The 22,502-nt window shown below is 40.3% G+C and overlaps 1 protein-coding gene across 1 annotated transcript; it reads right to left on the bottom strand.

Annotated features, from left to right (window-relative positions):
- Positions 1-790: 790 nt before the first annotated feature.
- On the bottom strand, positions 791-6,002 carry LOC137032182 (carcinoembryonic antigen-related cell adhesion molecule 6-like). Its single transcript, XM_067403817.1, has 9 exons — positions 5,892-6,002; positions 5,352-5,672; positions 4,047-4,322; positions 3,679-3,933; positions 2,898-3,009; positions 2,601-2,641; positions 2,434-2,456; positions 2,042-2,198; positions 791-1,905 (listed from the first exon to the last, which is right to left on the bottom strand). The coding sequence occupies exons 1-9, from the start codon at positions 5,941-5,943 to the stop codon at positions 1,868-1,870; spliced, it is 1,275 nt and encodes a 424-aa protein (XP_067259918.1). The 5' UTR covers positions 5,944-6,002; the 3' UTR covers positions 791-1,867.
- Positions 6,003-22,502: the final 16,500 nt, after the last annotated feature.

A 22,502-nucleotide genomic window follows, 5' to 3' on the forward strand; every position in this document is an offset into this window, starting at 1 on the left:
ACATACTCAGATACAAATGTATAGTATAATGCAATGTAAGTCGCTTTGGATAAAAGCGTCTGCCAAATGCATAAATGTAAATGTAAATGTAATTTGATGAAGACAAAACTACACAGCAGAATGAAGGACACCCTTCTGAAGAACATCCTTCGCATTCGAGCCTTCATGCAAAGACATGGAATCTGCTGTCATCAGTTCAAACCAACAAAAGAGAGGCTGGCCTTGTTCAATGTAGACATGTATGAATGGAATGGCGGCCATGACGGGGTGAGACTCTGGAATGGCGGCCATGACGGAATGAGACTCTGGAATGGCGGCCATGACGGGGTGAGACTCTGGAATGGCAGCCATGACGGAATGAGACTCTGGAATGGCGGCCATGACAGGACGAGACTCTGGAACAGTGTGCATCTTAGGACGGGATTCTGGACCGGCGGCCATCTTAGGATGAGACTCTGGGGCTTGCTGTGATACATACTGGAGAATGAAGCTCTCCAGACATCTGTTGATTGCCTCTCTCCAGTCCAATCCGGTGAGATCTGGAAGCTCTTGGGGATCTACAAAGTTCACCCTGATCCGGTACAAAGCCTTGATAGGCTCATCATCCAAAGTGCTGGTGTGGACAAGACGACAGAATCCCTCAGTGTAAACAAACAGGACACAGCTAGATTGAACCACCGCCGCAATCTGTCCTGCAAATTCCCTGCTCAGGTTTCCTTTTGCAGTCTGGTCTTCCGTCATACACAAAAGAGGACAGATGAGGTAAATACAAACAGAGAGTTTTTTATTTATAAGTTAAGGGGAGAACAGAGTGGGAATGCAACCGGTTAGGATAATGGCAGATGATAGTAGCTTGTCTCTTGTGCAGGTGCTGCAATGATGGTGTTAGCGGGATCAGTTCTCATAATTTACTTATTCAAATCAATACAACAAAAAAGAAACATTCTAAAAAAATATACTAAATACTACAAACATACTAAATAAACATTTCTCACATTAAAGTTGTGGTGATAAAAGTGGATTGAACACACTTAACACAAAGATAAAGTTTAACAGTCTTGATGAATCCTTATCAGATGTTAATTGCAAACAATAAGGAAGAATACAGTGGCCTTATACATACATGCATACAAAAGAGCTGAAAACCAGAACAAGAAGGAGGAATTAACAATAAATGAATCATTATTTTGGGAAACTGATCAGCTAAATGCCATTTTAATAGTTGTATTCTTCAAAAAAATAATAGTGGGGAAAAAATGCAATATATAACTCCCATATAAATAGCAGCCAAAACTTTTTTCACTTCCTCATTTCTTTTCCGAGTGATGTTGTGATCAGGTCTAAAGTTTTCATGTCTAAAGGTGAATTTAGTCATGAATGTAACCTTTGTTTTTCAACACCCACTATCACGGTTTTATTTCCTTTTATTTGCCCAGTGCACAAAAGTATGAGGATGATTTTTATGATTTCTGAGAGACTGTTTTAGAAGAGATCAAAATGAACTGAATTAGTGAAAACATTTACTGTAGAGAAATAATGAGTACAGACTGCTCAGATATTGCAGATAATAATTTACACATTAGCAGTAGTAGTTGGATTCTATGCATGTTTTTTACAGTTTCTACACTGATGTTGGGTGGAAATCTAAATGGATTTTATGATCAAAATACTAGCCAAAATACTTTGTAAAGAAGTGATAAATCTGCTTTTACTGTGATTTATTTGCTCAAATTTGACATGGACCTGCAAATAAACATTTTAATACAAATACTCTACATATGCAAATAAAACACAGATATATCACAAACTGTGTGGAATGTGTATTATGCAGGAAGACATGCAGCATGCAGTAGATGTTTCAGTGTCTTCACTTCCTCACTGGTGCACGTGAAGAGGGTTTCATACCTAAATGTAACAAGCATGCAATAAAATAAAAGAACCAAATGAAGTGCAGGACAGAATGAATAGCTCTTATTTTGGTATGTAGCCCAAGCACACATATGACGTCTAAAATGGATTTAAATATTATGAAATTGCTCACCTGGTGGGGGTGTAGCAGACCTTGGCCTGTTTGAAACCCCATGATTTACATATATATTGTCATCATTTTCAGCCCGATTCACATTGCTTTCACTCATATTTTCCCGAATTGCTTCATCTCGAGTAGTCGTCTGGAATTCAAGGATTCCTTCATAGATCTACAGATAGCAAATAAAAAAAGTAATTTGTTTTTCTTAAATTACAATGTCATATACAATGATAATGTCACGTGAAGTAAAAGTGTTATAAAAATGTTCATGTAGCTGATATTTAAAGTGAAACATAAAGCCCACAATTAAACAGTGATAATGCCAATCATGATGATTGAATATTTGTCAATATAAGGTAAAAAGGCTTGTGCTGAAGAGAAAACAAAAACTGAAAGTCACTCACAGGCTCCTGTGTTGTTTGTGGTGCTGTTTAAAGAAAGAAACACTCAGTGAGTTTGATACTGAAATCTATTACAGTATGGTCATTAACACAGTCAATCTCATTTTAACAGTTGTGTTGTTTCAATCAGATCATATTCATGTTGGTATTATGAATAAATATGAACATACCTCCACTTGCTTGTTCTTTTTGTTGTTGGTTTATTTTTGGACTGTAGTGTAAAGAAAAATACAATTTGTTAAAAGTAGTTTCTTTACCAAATTTTACACATTTGTAATTGGACACAATTCAAACACTGATCTTGATATGGTATAGTATCATATAAAAATGAGAATTTGATCAGGACTTCAAAATATCTTTGATTTGCAAAGCTGGATTATTAAAGACCAAAATACAAGTTGTGACAAAGACACTGACAAAATTCACTAAAATGTGTTAAAGCTGTGATGTGATTTTAAATTACTTACATTTTCTTGGTTTTTATTAAATAGACAATCAGACCACAAATGCCTGAAACTGCCACTAGAACACCAATGACAATCCCAACTATAGCTCCTATTGACAGTCCTCCTCCACTGACTATGGCAAAGATACAAACAACAGACCAACATCATGTCCTGCACACACAAAACTAACTATAATGTACTTTAGCCTTTACAATCATCGCCAAATTAATTAAAATTGCCAGCTAAATTAAAAAAACGCCAGCTAAAACAGCAGTATAGTGCATTTAGGAAAGTAGACATGATTGAGACAATCTGCTGAAGTTCAAACTAAGCATTAGAATGGGGAAGAAAGGTGATTTAATTGACACTGAACGAGGCATGGTTGTTGCCAGATAGGCAGGTCTGAGAATTTCAGAAACTACTAAGATTTTCACGCACAACCATTTCTAGGGTTTACAGAGAATGGTCTGAAAAATCAGAAGACAGATGGATACTTCCAGTAGGATAATGCATCATATCACAAAGCTCAAATCATCTCAAACTGATATCTTGAAGATGATAATGAGTTCCCTATTTACAAATGACCTCCACAGTCACCAGATCTCAATCCAAGAAACAGGAGAATCGCATCATGGATGTACAGCCGTCAAATCTACAGTAACTGTGTGATGCTATCATGTCAATATGGACCAAAATCTCTGAGGAATGTTTCCAACACCTTGTTGGATAAGTGGAAAATTAAGGTGAGGACATTGCTTATCATACGTTGATAACAAATTTCAGGTTAGTTTTAACTGCTTACCTTTAACCTCTAAAACATGTCTTTGTGAGGCGCTTCTGTTTGTGACGCTATTCCAGGCAGTGCAGTCGTAATCTCCACTGTGTGTGAAGTCAGTCTTATCTATGATGAATGTGTATGTGGTCACATTGGTGTCTGTTTCATTAAACATCCATCTGAATGAGGCAGAAGGTTCAGAATTTGCAGAACAAGACAGAGACACATGAACCCCTAAATCCACCACATCTGGACCCTTAATAGAAACATCATCTGGTCCATCTAGAACAAACACAAGAGACTCACTGTTAGAAGAACAAACTGAGCACTGAAGTGTGTTTATATTTCATCAGGTTTGACCTCAAATCATCTTTGTTTAAATGTTTAACACTCACAGTTGATGATCAGACTGTATGTTGCCGTCTCAGAGCTGTCAGGATTACTATATGTACACTGATATTCTCCACTGTCTGATCTCTGCACTGGACTGATGGACACTGATCTGAAATCAGGTGAGAAGATGATGCTGTTGCTAGGAGACAGAGAACTGTTATCTTTCATCCACTGCACAGAGTCAATGATACCATTTCCTTCAGAGGTGATGTTAGCAGATGATTCGCCCTCTATTAATGTTTCATCTGGACCAATAAGCGTGACATTATATATTTTTGCTGTATGAGAGAAAAAGCACAAAAACACTTAGTGAGCACTTAGTGATTCACTGAAATAAAATTATTTTTTTAACTTGTTGCCAATTCCTCACTTTCATTAAATAAATTTAAGTAATAAAATAACTTACATTAAATAAACTAAAACTTAATCAAAACTACAGACATATAAAATAATAAAATCTAATTCAAAATATGAACAAAATCTATTAATAGTGCATCATGTGTTTGTATGTTAAAGGAACTGTACAAAAAAAGAAAAGAAAAAGAAGAAGAAGAAATTTCCTAAAAATCACAACCAAGTAGTATTTTCAAGAGTTGATTTGTTATATTTTGATCGCTACATCAATGTTTATATCCGAACTATAATTTTTTATCTTAGTACTTCTGTGATAATATGAATATTTGTAACAGAAATAATGAAACTGTGTGGTTTCATGAATATACTGTACATGATAACTGCTCTGTCTGGGTCAGCGGCAGCGCCAACATGGAACATTAAATGTTCCAGTGTGATTTTGTCAAATGTAGACACAGGCAAATCGTTATCATTTAGGAATGAGATTATGTGCTTGTTTAAATCAAGATTGCAATATTTTAAAGGTCCCGTTTTTCGTGGTTTATTGAAGCTTTGATTGTGTTTATAGTGTGCAATATAACATGTGTTCATGTTTCGCGTGTAAAAAAACACAGAAAGTTAGTCAAAAAACTGTTTTAGTGACGTCATTAAAGAAGGAAGTAGAGGGATGTAGTTCAAACTGGCCGTTCGATGTAGGCGACTTCTGTTAAATAAAATATCTCGCTTGGCATTGAACTTTGAGCTTTAAAATTTTACAGATTTTATTTATACTCTAACAACAACATTACACACTAACTAAAGTTTGAAACATGGGATCACGACAATTAATCATGCAACTCTACAATTGGATATATGTTGCTCTTTTCCCTTTCACATAGTTATTCAATTCATTTAATTTCAGGTCTATATAGTGTAAGCTCAAATACTGAACAAAGTTTTAGCAATGCACCTACCAATCACTTGGAGTGAAGTTTCTCCTGTAAGTATCTCTCCAGCAGTCGTTGTTACACTGAGTTTGTATATTCCAGAATCATTCTTTCTCAGGTTCTGCAGCGTCAGAGCGAGAGTGTTTCTGTCAAAACCGATTCTGCCTTTATATGCGGGGCTTTCTGTTGTTACACCAGACATGAATGCAACTATAAGAGTTGAAGTGAAAGACCATTGAGCTATAAGAATAGATGTGGAGGGTGGGTTATCAGGGGCAAGCACCACACTTGCCCCTACTGCTCCATTAGCCGGCTCTGGAAACTGCAAATCTTGACCTGAATACTGTCCTATGTTTTAAGAAAGAAAGAAATGAAAATAAAATTACAATTGCACTAAATGCATATTTAGACTTGTTTGTTCTGCAATTAACTACTACAACTACTGTATATTGAATTTTTATTTGTGGTAAAGAACAATTGCAGAAGGCAGACATTTTTCTGCAATAAAAATAGGACTAGCTAGTTATTTTATACAGATATTCAATACAAGGTTTTAAAAAGTCTCACCAAAACATGACAACATCCACAGGGTCCAGTACAAACGATAATACACCATCATGATCGAGCTCTAAACTGTCAGGAGCTGTAGCGCAAATCATCTGAACTATTTAAATGTCATTTTCAGTTAATGATAAACAGTTGGGGTGTGACGAGACACTTATCTCACACTGTTAGAAAAAAGGTACGGTGCTTGTCACTGGTTACACTAAGGTACAAAAGTGAAAAGGTACTAATAGGCCTATGTACCTTTGAAGTACTGCTATATACTTTTAAGGTTTATATATGTACCATTTAGGGGTAAGTAAGGTACAAAGATCTACCTTTTCACATTTGTACCTTAGGATACTGCCCACCACAGACACAAAAAAATGGTGTTAAAATTGTACCTTTAAAGGTACAACAGCTTGTCGCTGGGACAGTACCTTAAGGTACTAATATGTACCTTTTAGGAGTAAAAAAGGTACAAAGACATCCTTTTAAGGGTACTGCCCCAGCATCAAGCTGTTGTACCTCCAAAGGTACAATTTTAACACTGTTTTTCTGTGTGCAGTAACAGCGCTTTCCTGTACCTTTTTTCTGAGAGTACATGAGACGAGACGATCACGAGATTGAGATGAGACAAGATTTTTTCACAGTATTTTTAAGAAATGCTCATTGACAAAATTCATGACTGGAAAAATATTCTGCAGGAAATGTTTTAACTAATCATATTGTAATGAATGTCATTTCAGTTCTACTTTCTGAGTATGAATGATCATATGCATTGAAAGACAACAAGCATTGTAAAAGATTTTGCCACAAATTCAACTCACTGGCTTCTCTCCTGTATGATTTCACATAGGTCTTCAGACCATATACTGTAGGCTTATACATGAATTATGAGCTTCCATAACTTCTGGCTGAGGCTGTGTGTGACCTCCTTTCCACAAACTGAACATAGAAATAAAAACAGTATAAATAACAAAAATAAATAACAGTTTTTCTTAGTCTCGTTAAGTGCAAACAATCATAAAGTTCAAACAAAATCAGGTTTGATATTGAGAGACAGGCTATATGCCTAATTTGCGCACATCAGGGAGCTTGAGTTTTACTTTCACTTTATTGAGTGTTTCCATTTTATGCAACTTTACACATTTTTTAATAGTAAATTAATAATTAATATATTTAAGATCATCATGTTTGCAGCGAACAATATATTTCAGACCTAGTGGAGTAATAGTAATATTAGTATCACTAGGTCTGAATTGAAATAAATATATATTGTACGTTTTAATGGATCACACTACAAACATAATGATCTTATAATACATGATGCATTGCTGTGTCCGTTATCGCTGTCATGAATGGGGCTCCTTCGGCTCGTCCTCCGGACCGCTGGAGGGAGCCATCACCTGAATATTGAACTTCATTGATTGGGACTACATTTCCCTTGGGCCCTCATTCCTGGGACTGATTGCACACACACCTGAACTCAATCACTCTCACACTATATAACACTCTCACATGCATACATACCTCGTGAAGTCTTGATTTGCCGAGGTGATCATTTCTAAGCGTTTTTCCCTGTGTACTGCCTATTGTTACTGGCTGGACTGTTTGTCTCTGTTGAACCTTGCCGCCTGCCTTGAACACTGCCTGTTATCTGGACTCTGATTGTAAAGCCGCCTGTCTCGACCCTTGCCTGTTCTCCGACTCTGTTTGCTCGCTGCCTGTCTCGACCAGGTGCCTGTCCCTGTTTCTGCTCTTGCCCAAAGTCCCATCTGTTTGTAAAGCGGCAAATGGATCCTCATTCTGTCGACCCATCATTACAATCGCATAATTCACACTTTTGGACACTTTTGCTTTAACGGACATTAGACAACACTGCAATATCAAGCTGTTATATTCATATATTTATTGTCCAACATTCCCAATTTTTCTGATACATGTCCTTAATTTAATTTCATATGTTGGTAATAATTCAGTGTTTATAAGCCTTTTAAAGAATTTTAACCCAAACTGACTGGGTTTCTAGAGAGCAGAGGTTTTGTGAACAAAAAAAAAAAAAAAAAGTGGAAGAATTAAACACAAAGTGTGTAAAATAAACTATTAAAAGGATTTGATGATCACTAGTGATAGTATTTTATTCTGTTGTCATCATTTGTTAAAAAAAAAGTAGACCTACATTAAAGCTGAAATCCAACCTGAATGATGACAACACAGAATAAAATACTATCACTAGTGATCCTCAAATCCTTTTAATAGTTTATTTTACACACTTTGTGTTTAATTCTTCCACATTTTTTTCACAAAACCTCTAATCTCTAGAAACCCAGTTAGTTTGGGTTAAAATTCTTTGAAGTTCAAGTATTAGCATTATAAACACTGAATTAATACCAACATATGAAATTAAATTAAGGACATGCATCAGAAAAATTGGGAATGTTGGACAATATATGAAAATAACAGCTTGATTTTGCAGTGTTGTCTAATGTCCGTTAAAGCAAAAGTGTCCAAAAGGAATTATGCAATATCGGACACAGCAATGCATAATGTATTATAATATCAAATGTTTGTAGCGTGATCCATTAAAATGTACAGTATAGCCTATTTCAATTCAGACCTAGTGATACTACTGGAGTTATAGTAATAATAGGTCTGAAATATATTGTTTGCTGCAAACATGATCTTAAATTTATTAATTATTACTTTACTATTAATAAATGTGTAAAGTTGCATAAAATGGAAATACTCAATAAAGTAGGCTAACTACTTTACCTCAAATGGATGAATGGTTGGATTTCACAAATTGTAAAATAAAACATATATAAGACAATACAACATTTACTGTATGAGCCATACAATTTACCGGTGACTTAATTAAAAAAAAAAAAAAAAACTGTTCTATTGCGCTTCTGATTTGGTAGTGAAATTCGCCGATTTTGGGTGCGTAAGATGTGAAAGATTAGACTGGGTAAACCCAGCCTGATCTGCCCGCGATTTGATTTAGCCTGGCAACTCAGTCTGGAAACCCCTACATTCATTTCTGCTGCATCTGTTACACTTTTGCGGGAACCAATCACAGACAGGCTTATCCACCTTGTTCGCTATTGGCGGGTACAGAGCTCTTTCTATGGCTCTGGGCGGGTATAACACGATGACGTCTCTTGCACGACCGTCAATCCAATTCCCTTTACCTCTCAATGATGCTAAATGACTTCTTTAGTTTAGCAGGTGTAACCCAGGTTACCAACATTCTGTTGAGCTGGGAGTAGTTATTTTCATGAGCTCTGAAGCTGCCAATAAGAGCATTCCATATATTGAGGAATTGACCAATCACGAGTGAGAATGCAGCATAGTGCTTTTTTTTTTTTTTTTTCTGTAATTCGCACGCAGTTAGTGCGTGGCGTGCTTGTCTCTCTCCCTTGCTTCGGTGGAACAGAAGTGAGCGGAGGCGTTTCAGGTCTCTTCTATTAAAATATTAAAATCTGCTTGGCCAAATAGACATATTTGATCAAAAAGAAAAGAAAACCCAGAGTGATATTCGTCCAGAGTCGCTGTATCGAGAAAGCTGATGAGACTGTTACGTCGTTTAGTATCACGCGATTGCAGAGAGGACGCCTCGTTAACGCATATGGCGTTATCCAGTAATTTAAAAGTGTTCACACAGAAGCAAGAGACATTTTCGATTGGATTCAATTTATTTCAAGAAGTTTGTGAGTGAAAGCTAAAGTGGAAATTGAGTTATTTGGAGCTACAAGAAAAAAGTCAAGTTCATCCGTGGTCTATGTGAGTCAACAATTTTATTTCATGTGTTAGTATCTGAGGTTCATATAAGGATAAGCAAAATGTGAAAAAGGATGCAGTAATTGAGTTTATTTATGAATCGTTGTTGAAATGTATGTAACAAGACCACGTGATAAATGTATGCTTACGTTAGGTGTTCATGTGTAACATGAGATCGTCATTTTTGGTGTTTTGTTAAACGTTGTGATAGATCTGTATGTTCTGGAAATAATATTAATGACGGTTTTGTGACCTTGTTAATCAAGGGCAGGTTTTTTTTTTTTTTTCTCTCTCTATTTCTGATCTGGTTCATCGTGGCCCTGTTGAATGTGTGCTGCAAACTCTGGTTGACGCTGTGGAGATCGATGCTTCACGGATTCCTGGATTTCGTCCAAGCTCTCGTATTTGCGGCGGGAGTGTGGACTGGCGAGCCGCACGGAGTTCTCAAGTGCTGTTGAGTGACATTGACATTACCGAACTGGACGGTAGGACAGTGAACTAGTAGCACAAACATCGTGTTTCACTGCGCTCTTTTGGATGGATTCTAATTCGATAGACTGAATGACAAATAATTTCGTTGTCATTAACTGACTTCAGCTGCATTCACAAGGTTGTGAATGAACCTCGAGTACTGAACTATAAGACTGTTGAAAATTGAGCTTCGAATTCACATTTGAGTTTATTCAGATTATTTGGGTTTTCTTCCAAATTGTTTTTTCCCTAATTTGCTCAAGTGTATTTGTTTTTTTTTCTTATTTTTCCTATTTTTTTTTTTTTTTCAAGTTCAATACAAGGGAAACGTATCCCTTAAATTTCAAAAAGGGTGAACACATTGAGTTATTAATATAGAATAAATTATAAAATATACAAATATATAATATTATAGAATATATTAAATAGATTTACTTATTTTTATTTTTTTGAGTGTGAAAAGAAAAAGGACACAATTCCCGTTTTATTTTATTTTACTTCAAAAGAGCAAACAAAAAGATTAGCTTCATTGACATGTGAAGTGGTGGTGAATGGTGATTGAAGTTGCCAATTGAGTTTTCTTAAGTTTTCATTTGAAGTCCTTGAAGTCTATAAAGAAAAAAAAAAAGGGAAGTTACTGTCATAATAACTTGCATTGAAATATCTTTTCTTACTTCTCACTTACTACTTACTTTTCTTACCGTGTCTGAGTGATTCATTGTTGTTGTTGAGCTCCTTATTCTCCATAGGCGAACCTGAACTCCTCAAAAGCTGGTCCATACTCAGAATCCATCGTGTCTGCAGGACTTGTGCAGCGGGTTACACAAACAAATCGCTTGACTGGGTGTAAATACCATTCACTTTCATGCCCTGTGTCTCAATCGGCTCCCTAGTTCAGTAGTCAGGGCACTGACCAGGGAGTCGGCCATTTTAAGGGCTGTCTCATTCACAGAATCCTTCCAGGGCACTGAAACGTTAGCCTGGTAATACCAGACTCTGCTACTTCACTTTGCTTCGTAGACCGAGTCTGGAATGGCATAATAGAGAAGTGTTTTCTCTCTCGCCAGGGGGCGCTTGTCTGAAGTTTAAAATCATTGGTTACCCTTAAGCCAATCAGATACGTTTAGTTATGAGGTATGTTATGTGCCTGTACAGCCGCATCGAAGCACAGACATCATGCATCGAACTCAAATCTATGATTGAACTTCCACTGTAAACCTGTTGTAAACACATGATAAAACAAATGTTTATCAAACACTCTTCTTGTTCTGGCTTCAGTTTGAAAAAGAGTTGAATGTTCTCCATAACAGAGCGAATTGCATCCCGTGTCTCGTTTCCCATTTCCGCGGTCGTTTCGGTTTTCGATTTCTCTAACCTACAATGTAAAACTCGGCGCTTAGCATCTACGTCACGGCTCTCAGCCCGCCCTCTGTTCGTTGATTGGCCCGGCTGTTTCCAGACCGGTGGTAAACAGAAAGCTCTGACGCTGTCTCAGACTGAGTACAGAAGCGAAATGAAATTGAGCGGAAGTAGGAAGTCTGAAGTAGTCAGGCTACTGAAACGTTCGCTCCCTGAAAAATCCCACAATGTACCGTGAAAACCAGGGAGCATCGATGCTCACTATGAACTGATTGAGACACACCCATGTTTTTTTGCACAACCTGCAAAAATCGTTTGATGCCATTGCTGCTTCTGCAAACCGCTGATCAATGCTACAAACCAATACAAACTAAGCCTGTCTGGAGTTTTCGCATCGCTCTGCAAAATTACGTCACCCGGATCGTTGATCTGATTGGTTGAAGGACTATCCCATTGCGTGAATAATGCTCGTTGATCACGCCTTTTGTGCAGTAGGAAATACATAGCAAACTCCCCAGACCAATGTTCAATTTTAAATTGAGCTTGGTCTGGTGATAGCCAAACAAGTGAAAGATTCTATGGTCTAGCTAGTATTTTCAGGCCATAATGGCAGCTGTGCTACTGGAGCGCCACCTAGTGGCTGTTACCCAAAAAGTATCAGAGTGTCGCCTCTTGGGTTCTATACTCTTTGACGCAGCCTAATAGCTCGAAAGATTTTTTACTTCCCTTATGAAAATTAACCATTGTTTTATACAAATAAAAAACAAAAAACTCTGTTTGATTATTTTAGTTAACCATGGTAACAACTAATTTTGCTGTAGTGGTTTTGCTACACTATAGTTTATGGTATTTGTAGTAAAACTATTATACAAATAGTATCAATCTGACAAAAAAAAAATCATAGTTACCACACTTTTACTATAATAAAACCATCGTTAATTTTCATAAGTGCTCGCGATAGTTTGCAATGCACTGCAACCACTTAAGCCGTGACTTATTCATGATACAGCACTAGCCTTGAGTACCTTATTGCTTTTATAAAACGGTTACCACACAATACATATATATAGGACAGAAAAATTTATCAATGCAACTTTCATGAAAAGTTGCATTGATACATTCTATACATTCGATACGTCTTCCTTCCTTCCTTCCTTTCACCCAAAAGTTTTGGTCCAGGGCGGAGAGGTATAATTATCCTGATGCGGTCCTCAAGGACGTCTTCAAACATTGTTTGGATGAACCTTTGCCACAGTGGGAGTTGGAGCTGGTAAACTTAAACTTCTGGAATTTCTCCAATTACCTGTACCTCCGCAAGAATGGGATTGTTCAGATGCCTCCAGTGCCCGCTCCAGAGCCCGCTTCAACCCGTATGTCCTCTCAGAGAATAAAGAGAATAAAGTAGTAATTCTCTTAGCCTTATGATATTTTAAGTGGAGAACTTGATGCACATAGATGGCCTACTTATTTATATCACTAGTCTACAACAAATTTATTAAATTGGTTTAAATACACACATACTGTTGAAGTGCTAAAAGTGGACATTTAACAGTTTTGGTACCTGCAGTTTGTTCAGAAAATCATTCATCCTTATGAAAAAAAATACAACCAGTTTAAGTTTAACTGCCTTGATAAATCCTTCCCATACTCGGAATTTATCCTTTGCATTTAACCCATCCAAGTTAGTGCACACATTAGGAGCAGTGAGAAGTGAACACACACATCAGTGGGCAGGCCGGGCGCCCGGGGAGCGATTGGGGATTAGGTTCCTTGCTCAAGGGCACCTCAGTCACAGGTACTGAGGGTGGAAGAGGGCGCTGTTCATTCATTCCCCCATCTTCATTGTCTTGCCAGTACTGAGAATCAAACCCGCAACCTTGGGGTTACAAATCTGACTCCAGGTCACGACTGCCCACATCATGAAGAAAAAAATACAGTATTGAATGTGACCTTAAATATTCCAAAGTGCTAAAAACCAGAAGGTGGAATGAATAAGAAATTAACCCTTTATTCTGAGCAAAGAAAATTGAAATAACAGGAAAGTATTTATATTGCATTATTTGAAGAAGATAATGAACAATACATTTCTTTACCAAAACTCCCTATTTTTGACCATGTCACTTCCTTGTTTCTTTTCCCTGAGTGACATCAAAGAATATACACTAACAAGAAGCGACACTCAATAGAACGTTCCATTGCAACACCGGCCTCCAGCAGCGGCCCTGAGTAATTTATGAATAAATATAATTTAGAAAACTAGTCAAAATATTTATTAAATGAACATTGATGAGATGGGAAACATGTAGGACTATATATAGAACATTTAGCCATTTGGAGAGATTTGAGTGAAGATTCAATGGCCCAATCATAAACAACTGCTTCATTCTTGACTCAGCCTTTTGAATGAATCGTTTGAATAAATGACTGGGTGGCTCACTCATTAAGACAGTCACTTGCCGCCATCTAAACATTTCATGTTTAAAATTATAAATTTCCCACTAACATTTCTTATTTGTATATTCAATAATATTTAAAGAATCTCACCTTTTGTATTTATATTCTCTCCTTTAGAATCACTCTTATATTTGATACTGACACAAAGGAGAAGGCACAGGCCTACAGAAAGATTTTATTGTCATCAGATGTAACTTTCACAATACCATGTACCATCTATGATTTTGATCATAGCAGAGGGCTCTCTCAACTTGTTATATATTACAGTTTATCAAATGATACAATTTTGTAGTCTTTGCATACACGTGCACTCCTCAAAAGCCTGAAACCACAGAGCCCACCCCCCACAACAAATCCCAATTTAACCCCTGATCATGAGTGATTTTTTGTCAGTTATATCCACTGTTTAATTGTCCAGTAATATGTTAAAGATTAAAGTCCAGTTGAGCTGACAGTAAAAATACACTCGTCCCTTCTGCTATAAAACCATAAAGTCTTTAATTAGCCTACCACTATGAGGAAAAAAAGACACAAGAGACAGAAGAGGCTGAACGACTGAATATCACGCACTGAGAAACACCTTTCCTGTAAGTGATTGTAATGTGACATCAGATTTACACCATGTTTTTGCACCATGTTCTGTTTGTCACATGTTCTCCTTTGTTCAGTTTCCCGCCTTTAGTTTGTTGCCTTGTTTACTCATTTGATTAGTGTCCTTGTTTCAGATGTGTCTTGTTTATTAGCTCATTAGTTCCCTTATTAGTTCTTGTATAAGTACTCATTGGTTTGTTCACTCTTTGTCCTGTAATTGTTGTATGTTGGATGTGTTTACCTGCCATTTTTAAGTATTATTAAACCTTTGAGTTCTATTTGAAACCATCTTCTCCTGTCTTCTTCCTCCTGTGTTCACACAGCGTGACAAGGTTATGTTAAAAACAAACATTTGGCAATAGATATTAAATCCACTATTTTATATAGAATTGTCCTATATAGTATTTAATGCAATTACATCATTAGTAACTATAGTAAAACAGAAAAATGAATCCCGTACTTTACTTTTTCAAGGGAAAGGTAATTAAATTACAGTAATTAATTGCTTAGTAATGCATTACACCCAACACTGATTAAGAAATGGTTTGTTTAGTGGAATAAAATGAAGCAATTTCACAGTACTAATACTGTATATTACTTTTGAAGTTGTTCAAATTGGTTTCTCCAAAAATGTACTCGCATGGTATTATTCTGGCAACACTGTATGGTAGGAGAACTGTAAATTAACAGGAAAATACTAACAGCAGGGATTGCCAGTATAGTTTATGTTACTGAGCACTTCTCCTTTGCCAAGATAATCCATCCACCTCACAGGTGTGGCATATCAAGATGCTGATTAGACAGCATGATTATTGCTCAGGTGTGCCTTAGGCTGGATACAATAAAAGACCACTCTAAAATGTGTAGTTTTACGGTATTGGGGAGGTCCGAAAACCAGTCAGTATCTGGTGTGACCACCATTTGCCTCACGCAATGCAACACATCTCCTTCGCATAGAGTTGATCAGGTTGTTGATAGTGGCCTGTGGAATGTTGGTCCACTCCTCTTCAATGGCTGCACGAAGTTGCTGGATATTGGCGGGAATTGGAACACGCTGTCATATAAGTCGATCCAGAGCATCCCAAACATGCTCAGTGGGTGACATATCCGGTGAGTATGCTGGCCATGCAAGAACTGGGATGTTTTCAGCTTCCAGGAATTGTGTACAGATCCTTGCAACATGGGGCCATGCATTATCATGCTGTAACATGAGGTGATGGTCGTGAATGAACCGCACAACAGTGGGCCTCAAGATCTCGTCACGGTATCTCTGTGCATTCAAAATGCCATCAATAAAATGCACCTGTGTTCGTTGTCCATAAAATATGCCCCTGCCCATACCATAACCCCACCGCCACCATGGGCCACTTGATCCACAACGTTGACCGCAGCAAATCGCTTACCCACACGATGCCATATACGCTGTCTGCCATCTGCCCTGTACAGTGATTCATCCGTGAAGAGAACACCTCTCCAAAGTGCCAGACACCATTGAATGTGAGCATTTACCCACTCAAGTCGGTTACGACGACGAACTGCAGTCAGGTCAAGACCTCGATGAGGACGACAAGCATGCAGAAGAGCTTCCCTGAGATGGTTTCTGACAGTTTGTGCAGAAATTCTTTGGTTATGCAAACCGATTGTTGCAGCATCTGTCTGGGTGACTGATCTCAGACGATCTTGGAGGTGAAGAAGCTGGATGTGGAGGTCCTGGGCTGGTGTGGTTACACGTGGTCTGCAGTTGTTAGGCTGGTTGGATGTACTGCCAAATTCTCAGAAACGCCTTTGGAGACGGCTTATGGTAGAGAAATGAACGTTCAACTCATGCAGCAGCTCTGGTGGACATTCCTGCAGTCAACATGCCAACTGCACGCTCCCTCAAAACTTTCGACATCTGTGGCATAAAACTGCACATTTTAGAGTGGCCATTTATTGTGGCCAGCCTAAGGCACACCTGTGCAATAATCACCCTAGTGAAAAAAAAGTATGCTAAGTATACTTGCAGCCAGATTAATTTTCAGTATATTTCAAGTGTTAATGATTAGTTAACTTAAAGTGTGCTATTTTGAAACAACTAATTTTGTACTAAGTATATTTACTAAGTATAGTTGTATAAAAGCACAACTTTAAGTATATTTAGTGTACTTTAAATTGGAACAACTTCAAGTATACTTAGTACACTTTGAGTATATGCCTGTTGAGGGACTAATTACATGCTTGATTAGTGATATTAAAGTGTGCCTATTTGTGTTATAAGTATACTTTATTTGTGTAATAAGTATATTTTATTTTTGTTTTAAATATACTTTGTGTTATAAGTATACTTTTGTTGTGTTAAGTACACTTTATTTGTGATTTAAGTACATTATAAACTAATTACAAGTGTCATCCGAACACACAAGCAATATACTATAGTAAGATACTATATACCATATATACTATAGTGAGCAATATACTATAGCAATATACAAAGGAGAACTTTGCTTTGTTAAAGGAAACTACACAATCAAGCCAGGAATGTTAAAGTAATGTCAAGGATGAGGACCAGACTCCAGAGAACCTATATCTGGAAAGTGCAGACCAGAAATCAAAGTCAAGAGATCATAAAGAAACTATTGTCATCCTAAAAGAAACACCAAATCCTAACAATCACTTTATCATTTACTTCTCAGAGTGTAAAAGACTAGAAGCATTAGTTCCTTGGATGATCAAGTTGAGAAAACTTCTGAATAGGCTGTGTTTCAAAAGGGAAGAACTGACACTGAAAAGAGTTGCAAAGCTACTGTATCCACCATAGATGGTTTTGCCATTGAAAATCTCTTTGAAGCTGACATGACAAGTAGATCAAGTAATGAAACTTTTCAAAAAGGTCTAGTACATAATGGTAGTGTTTTAGAAAGAGTTGTTAAAAGCTTTGTTTTATTGGAGACAAATGATTTAGGGGAATTTGTGGTTGTAACAATTTATTCCTTATGTCACAATTTATTATCAAATGTTGTATTATGGCTCCTTTATGTATTTTGTGTAATTGTTATGTATGTCCACCACAAGCAATTAAGGGGCCGGTGTGTAGGAGCCATTTTAATGCAATACATGTTTTGTCCATTGGGTGTCACTCTAATGTGGCTGTATGCTGTAAACAGTTTTTGACCGTGCTAACCGTGCTAAGCCATACATCATTGTACTACACAGATGATTGCTTACGTGTTGATATGGATTATAGATAAAGTGTTCTGTCTGCAAGGTATGAACTTTATGCTTATGAACAGTATAAGAACGAGAGCTCACAGGAAGCAGATTGGAAGCAGTGTTTATTGACTGGAACAAAATAAAGAGACAGTTTGCATTTTAACATCTGCGTGTATGGACTTCATTGGCACGTGTAATTAAAGGGTGACAGGAAATGAACACAGAGAGAGGGTCCAAGTGCAAGTAAAACAGTATTTATTGACAGCATACGCTGTACAATAACTTCACTCCACAAAGGGCAGTCCTTGCAGTCACAAAGACGAGCTGACACGGTGGTGTGTTGAAGCAGATGAACCGGGTGGCGCAGGGCTGCAACGGGTATCAGAAGCCAAGGAATAATCCAACCCAGACGCGGGCACAAGACGAAGGTCCAGAACCCCAGGATAACAGGAAGTGAAACACAGAAACACGACAGCGGGACAGCCTGCAACGAACTGACAAAGACGCCATGTAGACACGCACAAGATAAAGCACACACAGAACAAGACACGGCTGGCAGCACATCACAATCAATCAGGTGGGTGACACCCACACAATCAGTAACCAGGCAACACACACCACAACCACACGAGGGCGAGTAAGTGAACCCATGAACCGTGACAGTACCCCCTCTCCTACGAGCGCCTCCTGGCGCTCCCATGAGAGCCTACCTGTTGACGATAGTCATCAATAAGAGAGTGATCCAGGATGTCCCTGGCAGGAACCCAACTCCTCTCCTCCGGACCGTAACCTTCCCAGTCAACCAAGTACTGGAATCCGCTTCCCCTTCGCCTAGCGTCCAAAATACGACGAACCGAATAAGCAGGTTCCCCATCTACGAGTCGCGGCGGGGGAGAAACCGGGACTGGCGGATTAATGTTAGAATGAAAAACGGGTTTAATTTTGGAAACGTGAAAGACGGAATGAATTCTGCTGTACGCTGGTGGTAATTTGAGGCGGACAGTCACCGGGCTAAGAATCTTGGTGACCGTGAACGGGCCAATGAATTTGGGTGCTAATTTGTTACTCACGGAGCGGAGCGGAATGTTCTTAGAAGAAAACCACACTTTTTGACCAACGACGTATACAGGAGGCTTCAGCCGGTGGCGATCGGCCTGGGCCTTGGTGCGCGCCCCCACCCGAAGAAGAGTCTCTCGGGCTCTTCTCCACGAGTGACGACACCTCTGGACGAAGGCGTGAGCAGAGGGGGGCGCGACTTCGGATTCCAGACTGGGAAAGGCAGGTGGCTGGTAACCTAGACTACACTGAAAAGGCGACAGGCCCGTAGCCGACACTGGCAACGAATTGTGCGCGTACTCCACCCAAGGAAGCTGCTGACTCCAGGAGGAAGGATTTTGAGTAACCCGACATCGCAACATTCTCTCCAAATCCTGGTTGGCTCTCTCAGCTTGCCCATTCGTCTGGGGATGGAACCCAGATGACAAACTAACCGTCGCCTCCAGTAAACAACAAAACTCCTTCCAGAATTTGGAGGTAAATTGGGATCCCCTGTCAGAAACCATGTCTACCGGGAGGCCATGGATACGGAAGACGTGATTAATGACAATAACCGCTGTCTCCTTGGCAGTGGGTAATTTGGGCAAGGGAATGAAATGCGCCGCCTTCAAGAACCGGTCCACTACGGTCTCGAAGGGACAGACAGCGGTTGAAGGAGTTCCTCAGGGGGACGATTAGAAGTCTTACCACGAGCGCAGACAGAGCAAGCCAAAACAAAATTTTGAACGTCGCGAGCCATGCAGGGCCACCAAAATCGTTGTTTAACCAAAAAGTTGGTGCGACTAACCCCTGGATGACAAGCCAGATTGGAATTGTGGCCCCATCGGACAACGTCTGAACGCAACCCCTCTGGCACAAATAACCGACTCGGTGGGCACCCGGGTGGAGGCGTTACCCCTTCTCAGGAAGTGTGGACCTTCGACTCGACCTCCCATGTGAGTGAAGAGACAATGAGTCTCTCAGGAAGAATACACTCTGGAGTGGACGGGTGCTCGGAACGATCAAAAACGCGAGATAGTGCATCGGGCTTGATGTTTTTGGACCCGGGACGGTAAGATAGAAAAAAATCAAAACGACCGAAAAACAGAGCCCACCGAGCCTGCCTAGAGTTAAGGTTCTTATGATCAGTCCAGACGATGAAAGGTACCCCCGGACCTTCCAACCAGTGACGCCACTCTTCAAAAGCTAATTTGACCGCCAGCAGCTCCATGTTGCCAATGTCGTAATTACGTTCGGCAGTGGTTAAACGCTGTGAAAAAAAACGCGCAAGGATGCATCTTATCGTCCGCTGCGGAGCGCTGGGATAGAACTGCACCTACCCCCACCTCTGACGCATCAACCTCCACCACAAACTGACGTGAAGGATCAGGGGCGACAAGAATGGGAGCCGAAACGAAGCGGCTTTTGAGTTTGGTGAATGCAGCCTCAGCTGCATCCGACCACCTGAACGCCGTTGCGGGGGAGGATAAGGCGGTCAGAGGAGTGGCTAGTTGGCTGAAATTGCAAATAAAACGCCAGTAAAAATTGGCAAAGCCCAGAAACCTCTGCAGGGCCTTGCGGGAATCTGGAATTGGCCAATCCACCACAGCCTTAACCTTGTCAGGATCCATGCGCACCCCCTCGGACGACACGATGTACCCCAAAAATGGAACAGACTGTGCATGAAAAACGCACTTCTCCGCCTTGACAAAAAGCCCATTCTCTAACAGCCTTTGGAGCACTCGCCTGACGTGTTGCACGTGTTCCTGGAGAGAAGAAGAAAAAAATCAATATGTCGTCCAGGTAGAAATATATGAACTGATCGACCATATCTCTCAACACGTCATTGACGAGTGCTTGGAAGATGGCGGGCGAGTTGGAAAGGCCCAACTGCATAACCAAGTATTCAAAGTGCCCTCTAGGGGTGTTAAAAGCCGTCTTCCATTCATCCCCCTCCCTGATACGGACCAAATGATAAGCGCTGCGCAGGTCCAATTTCGTGAACAGCTGCCCTGCAGCTGTTCAAAGGCAGAAGACATCAACAGTAAAGGATAAGTATTCTTTACCGTGATGTTGTTCAGTCCTCTGTAATCAATGCACGGCCGCAGAGAGCCATCCTTCTTACCCACGAAAAAAAAACCTGCCCCCGCGGGAGATGAAGAAGGGCGGATGATCCCAGCTGCCAGAGAATTTGAAATATATTTCTCCATGACCTCCCTTTCAGGATTAGAAAGTGAATATAACTTGCCTTTGGGCGGAGAAGTCCCTGGAACTAAATCTATAGCACAGTCATAGGGATGATGCGGAGGAAGAGAAGCAGCCCGGGACTTACTGAACACTTCCTTCAGGTCATAGTACTCCTGGGGCACGTTTGACAGGTTCACCGACTCCTCCTACAACACAGAACGAGACACATACGAACAAGCAGACAACAAACAAGACGCATGACAGTGTTGGCTCCACTCCACCACGGATCCCTGGCCCCACTCAATCCTGGGCTTGTGCTTCACCAGCCACGGATGTCCCAGGACGATAGGTTGATGAACGGATCTGGAGAGGTAAAATTACAATAGTTCAGTGTGATTACCGGAAATGATGGCAGTGATGGTGTCCGTGGCGTGTGTGATGGTGGATGGTTTCTGTCCTTTGAGGGCGAAAACAGATATGGCGTGATCCAACGGGCGAATGGGAATGTGCAACCGAGTGGCCAGCTCAAAGTCCATTATGCTTCCTACCGCGCCCGAGTCGACCAGGGCCTGGCAGATGTGATGTCCAGATACCCATTGCAGTCTCACCTGGAGGAGCGTCGCAGACGAGGATTTATCCAAGGCTAGACCACCCGACAGTAACCTCGGTCCTACTGCCGGACTTTGCCTTTTACTGGGCAGTCCTTTCTCCTTCCGATGTGTCCTCTTCTCCCGGGAGAGCCAAGCTCTCCCCACCTGCATGGGCTTGTGATCGAACGGGACCACAGACGCACCACAGGATTCCTGCGTTCAGCGCGTTCGTGCAAACAGCCATCCACTCGCAGCGCGAGCTCAATCAGTCCGTTAAGAGTGGTGGGTAAATCCAGTGAATAGATCTCCTGCTGCACACGGTCGGCCAGCCCATGCAGGAACACATCCCACTGCACCTCCTCATTCCACTTGGACTCCGCTGCCAGGGTGTGGAACTCAATGGCGTAGTCGGAAACAGGTCGAACTCCCTGCCGCAGGTCCGCGAGCAGCCTCCCGTCCCGCCACCGAATGGTCGAACACTCGCCTCATCTCCTGCGACAGGGACTGAAACGAGGAGCAGCATGGATGATCGTTCTCCCACACCGCCATTCCCCATAACGCCGCTCGTCGCGTCAATAACGTCATCACTAACGCGACTTTAGACTCCTCAGAAGAGAACGTGTTAGGTTGCAGAGAGAAATAAATAGAGCATTTAGACAGAAAAGCTCTACAAGCATCAGGTTGTCCACCATACCTCTCTGGTGCAGGAATACGAGGCTCTTGTGGCGTGCTGGTTGATGAGTGGGGAACGGGCGGTGGGGCTGGCGCAGTGGGAGATGAAAGATGTAATACCTGGGTCGAGAGCTTGGCCACCTGCGCCACCAACATTTGCATGGCGCGAGCAGTGGCCATCACCTGCTCGTCCTGCTGATCCATCCGTTGAGCGCTCTTGCTCAAATACTCCTGAAGATCCAGCGACCTTGCTGGATCCATCTTGGTCAGTTCGTTCTGTCAGGAAATGAACACAGAGAGAGGA

Source organism: Chanodichthys erythropterus, chromosome 2 (genome assembly GCF_024489055.1).
Source record: "Chanodichthys erythropterus isolate Z2021 chromosome 2, ASM2448905v1, whole genome shotgun sequence".
NCBI classification, from domain to species: Eukaryota; Metazoa; Chordata; class Actinopteri; order Cypriniformes; family Xenocyprididae; genus Chanodichthys; species Chanodichthys erythropterus.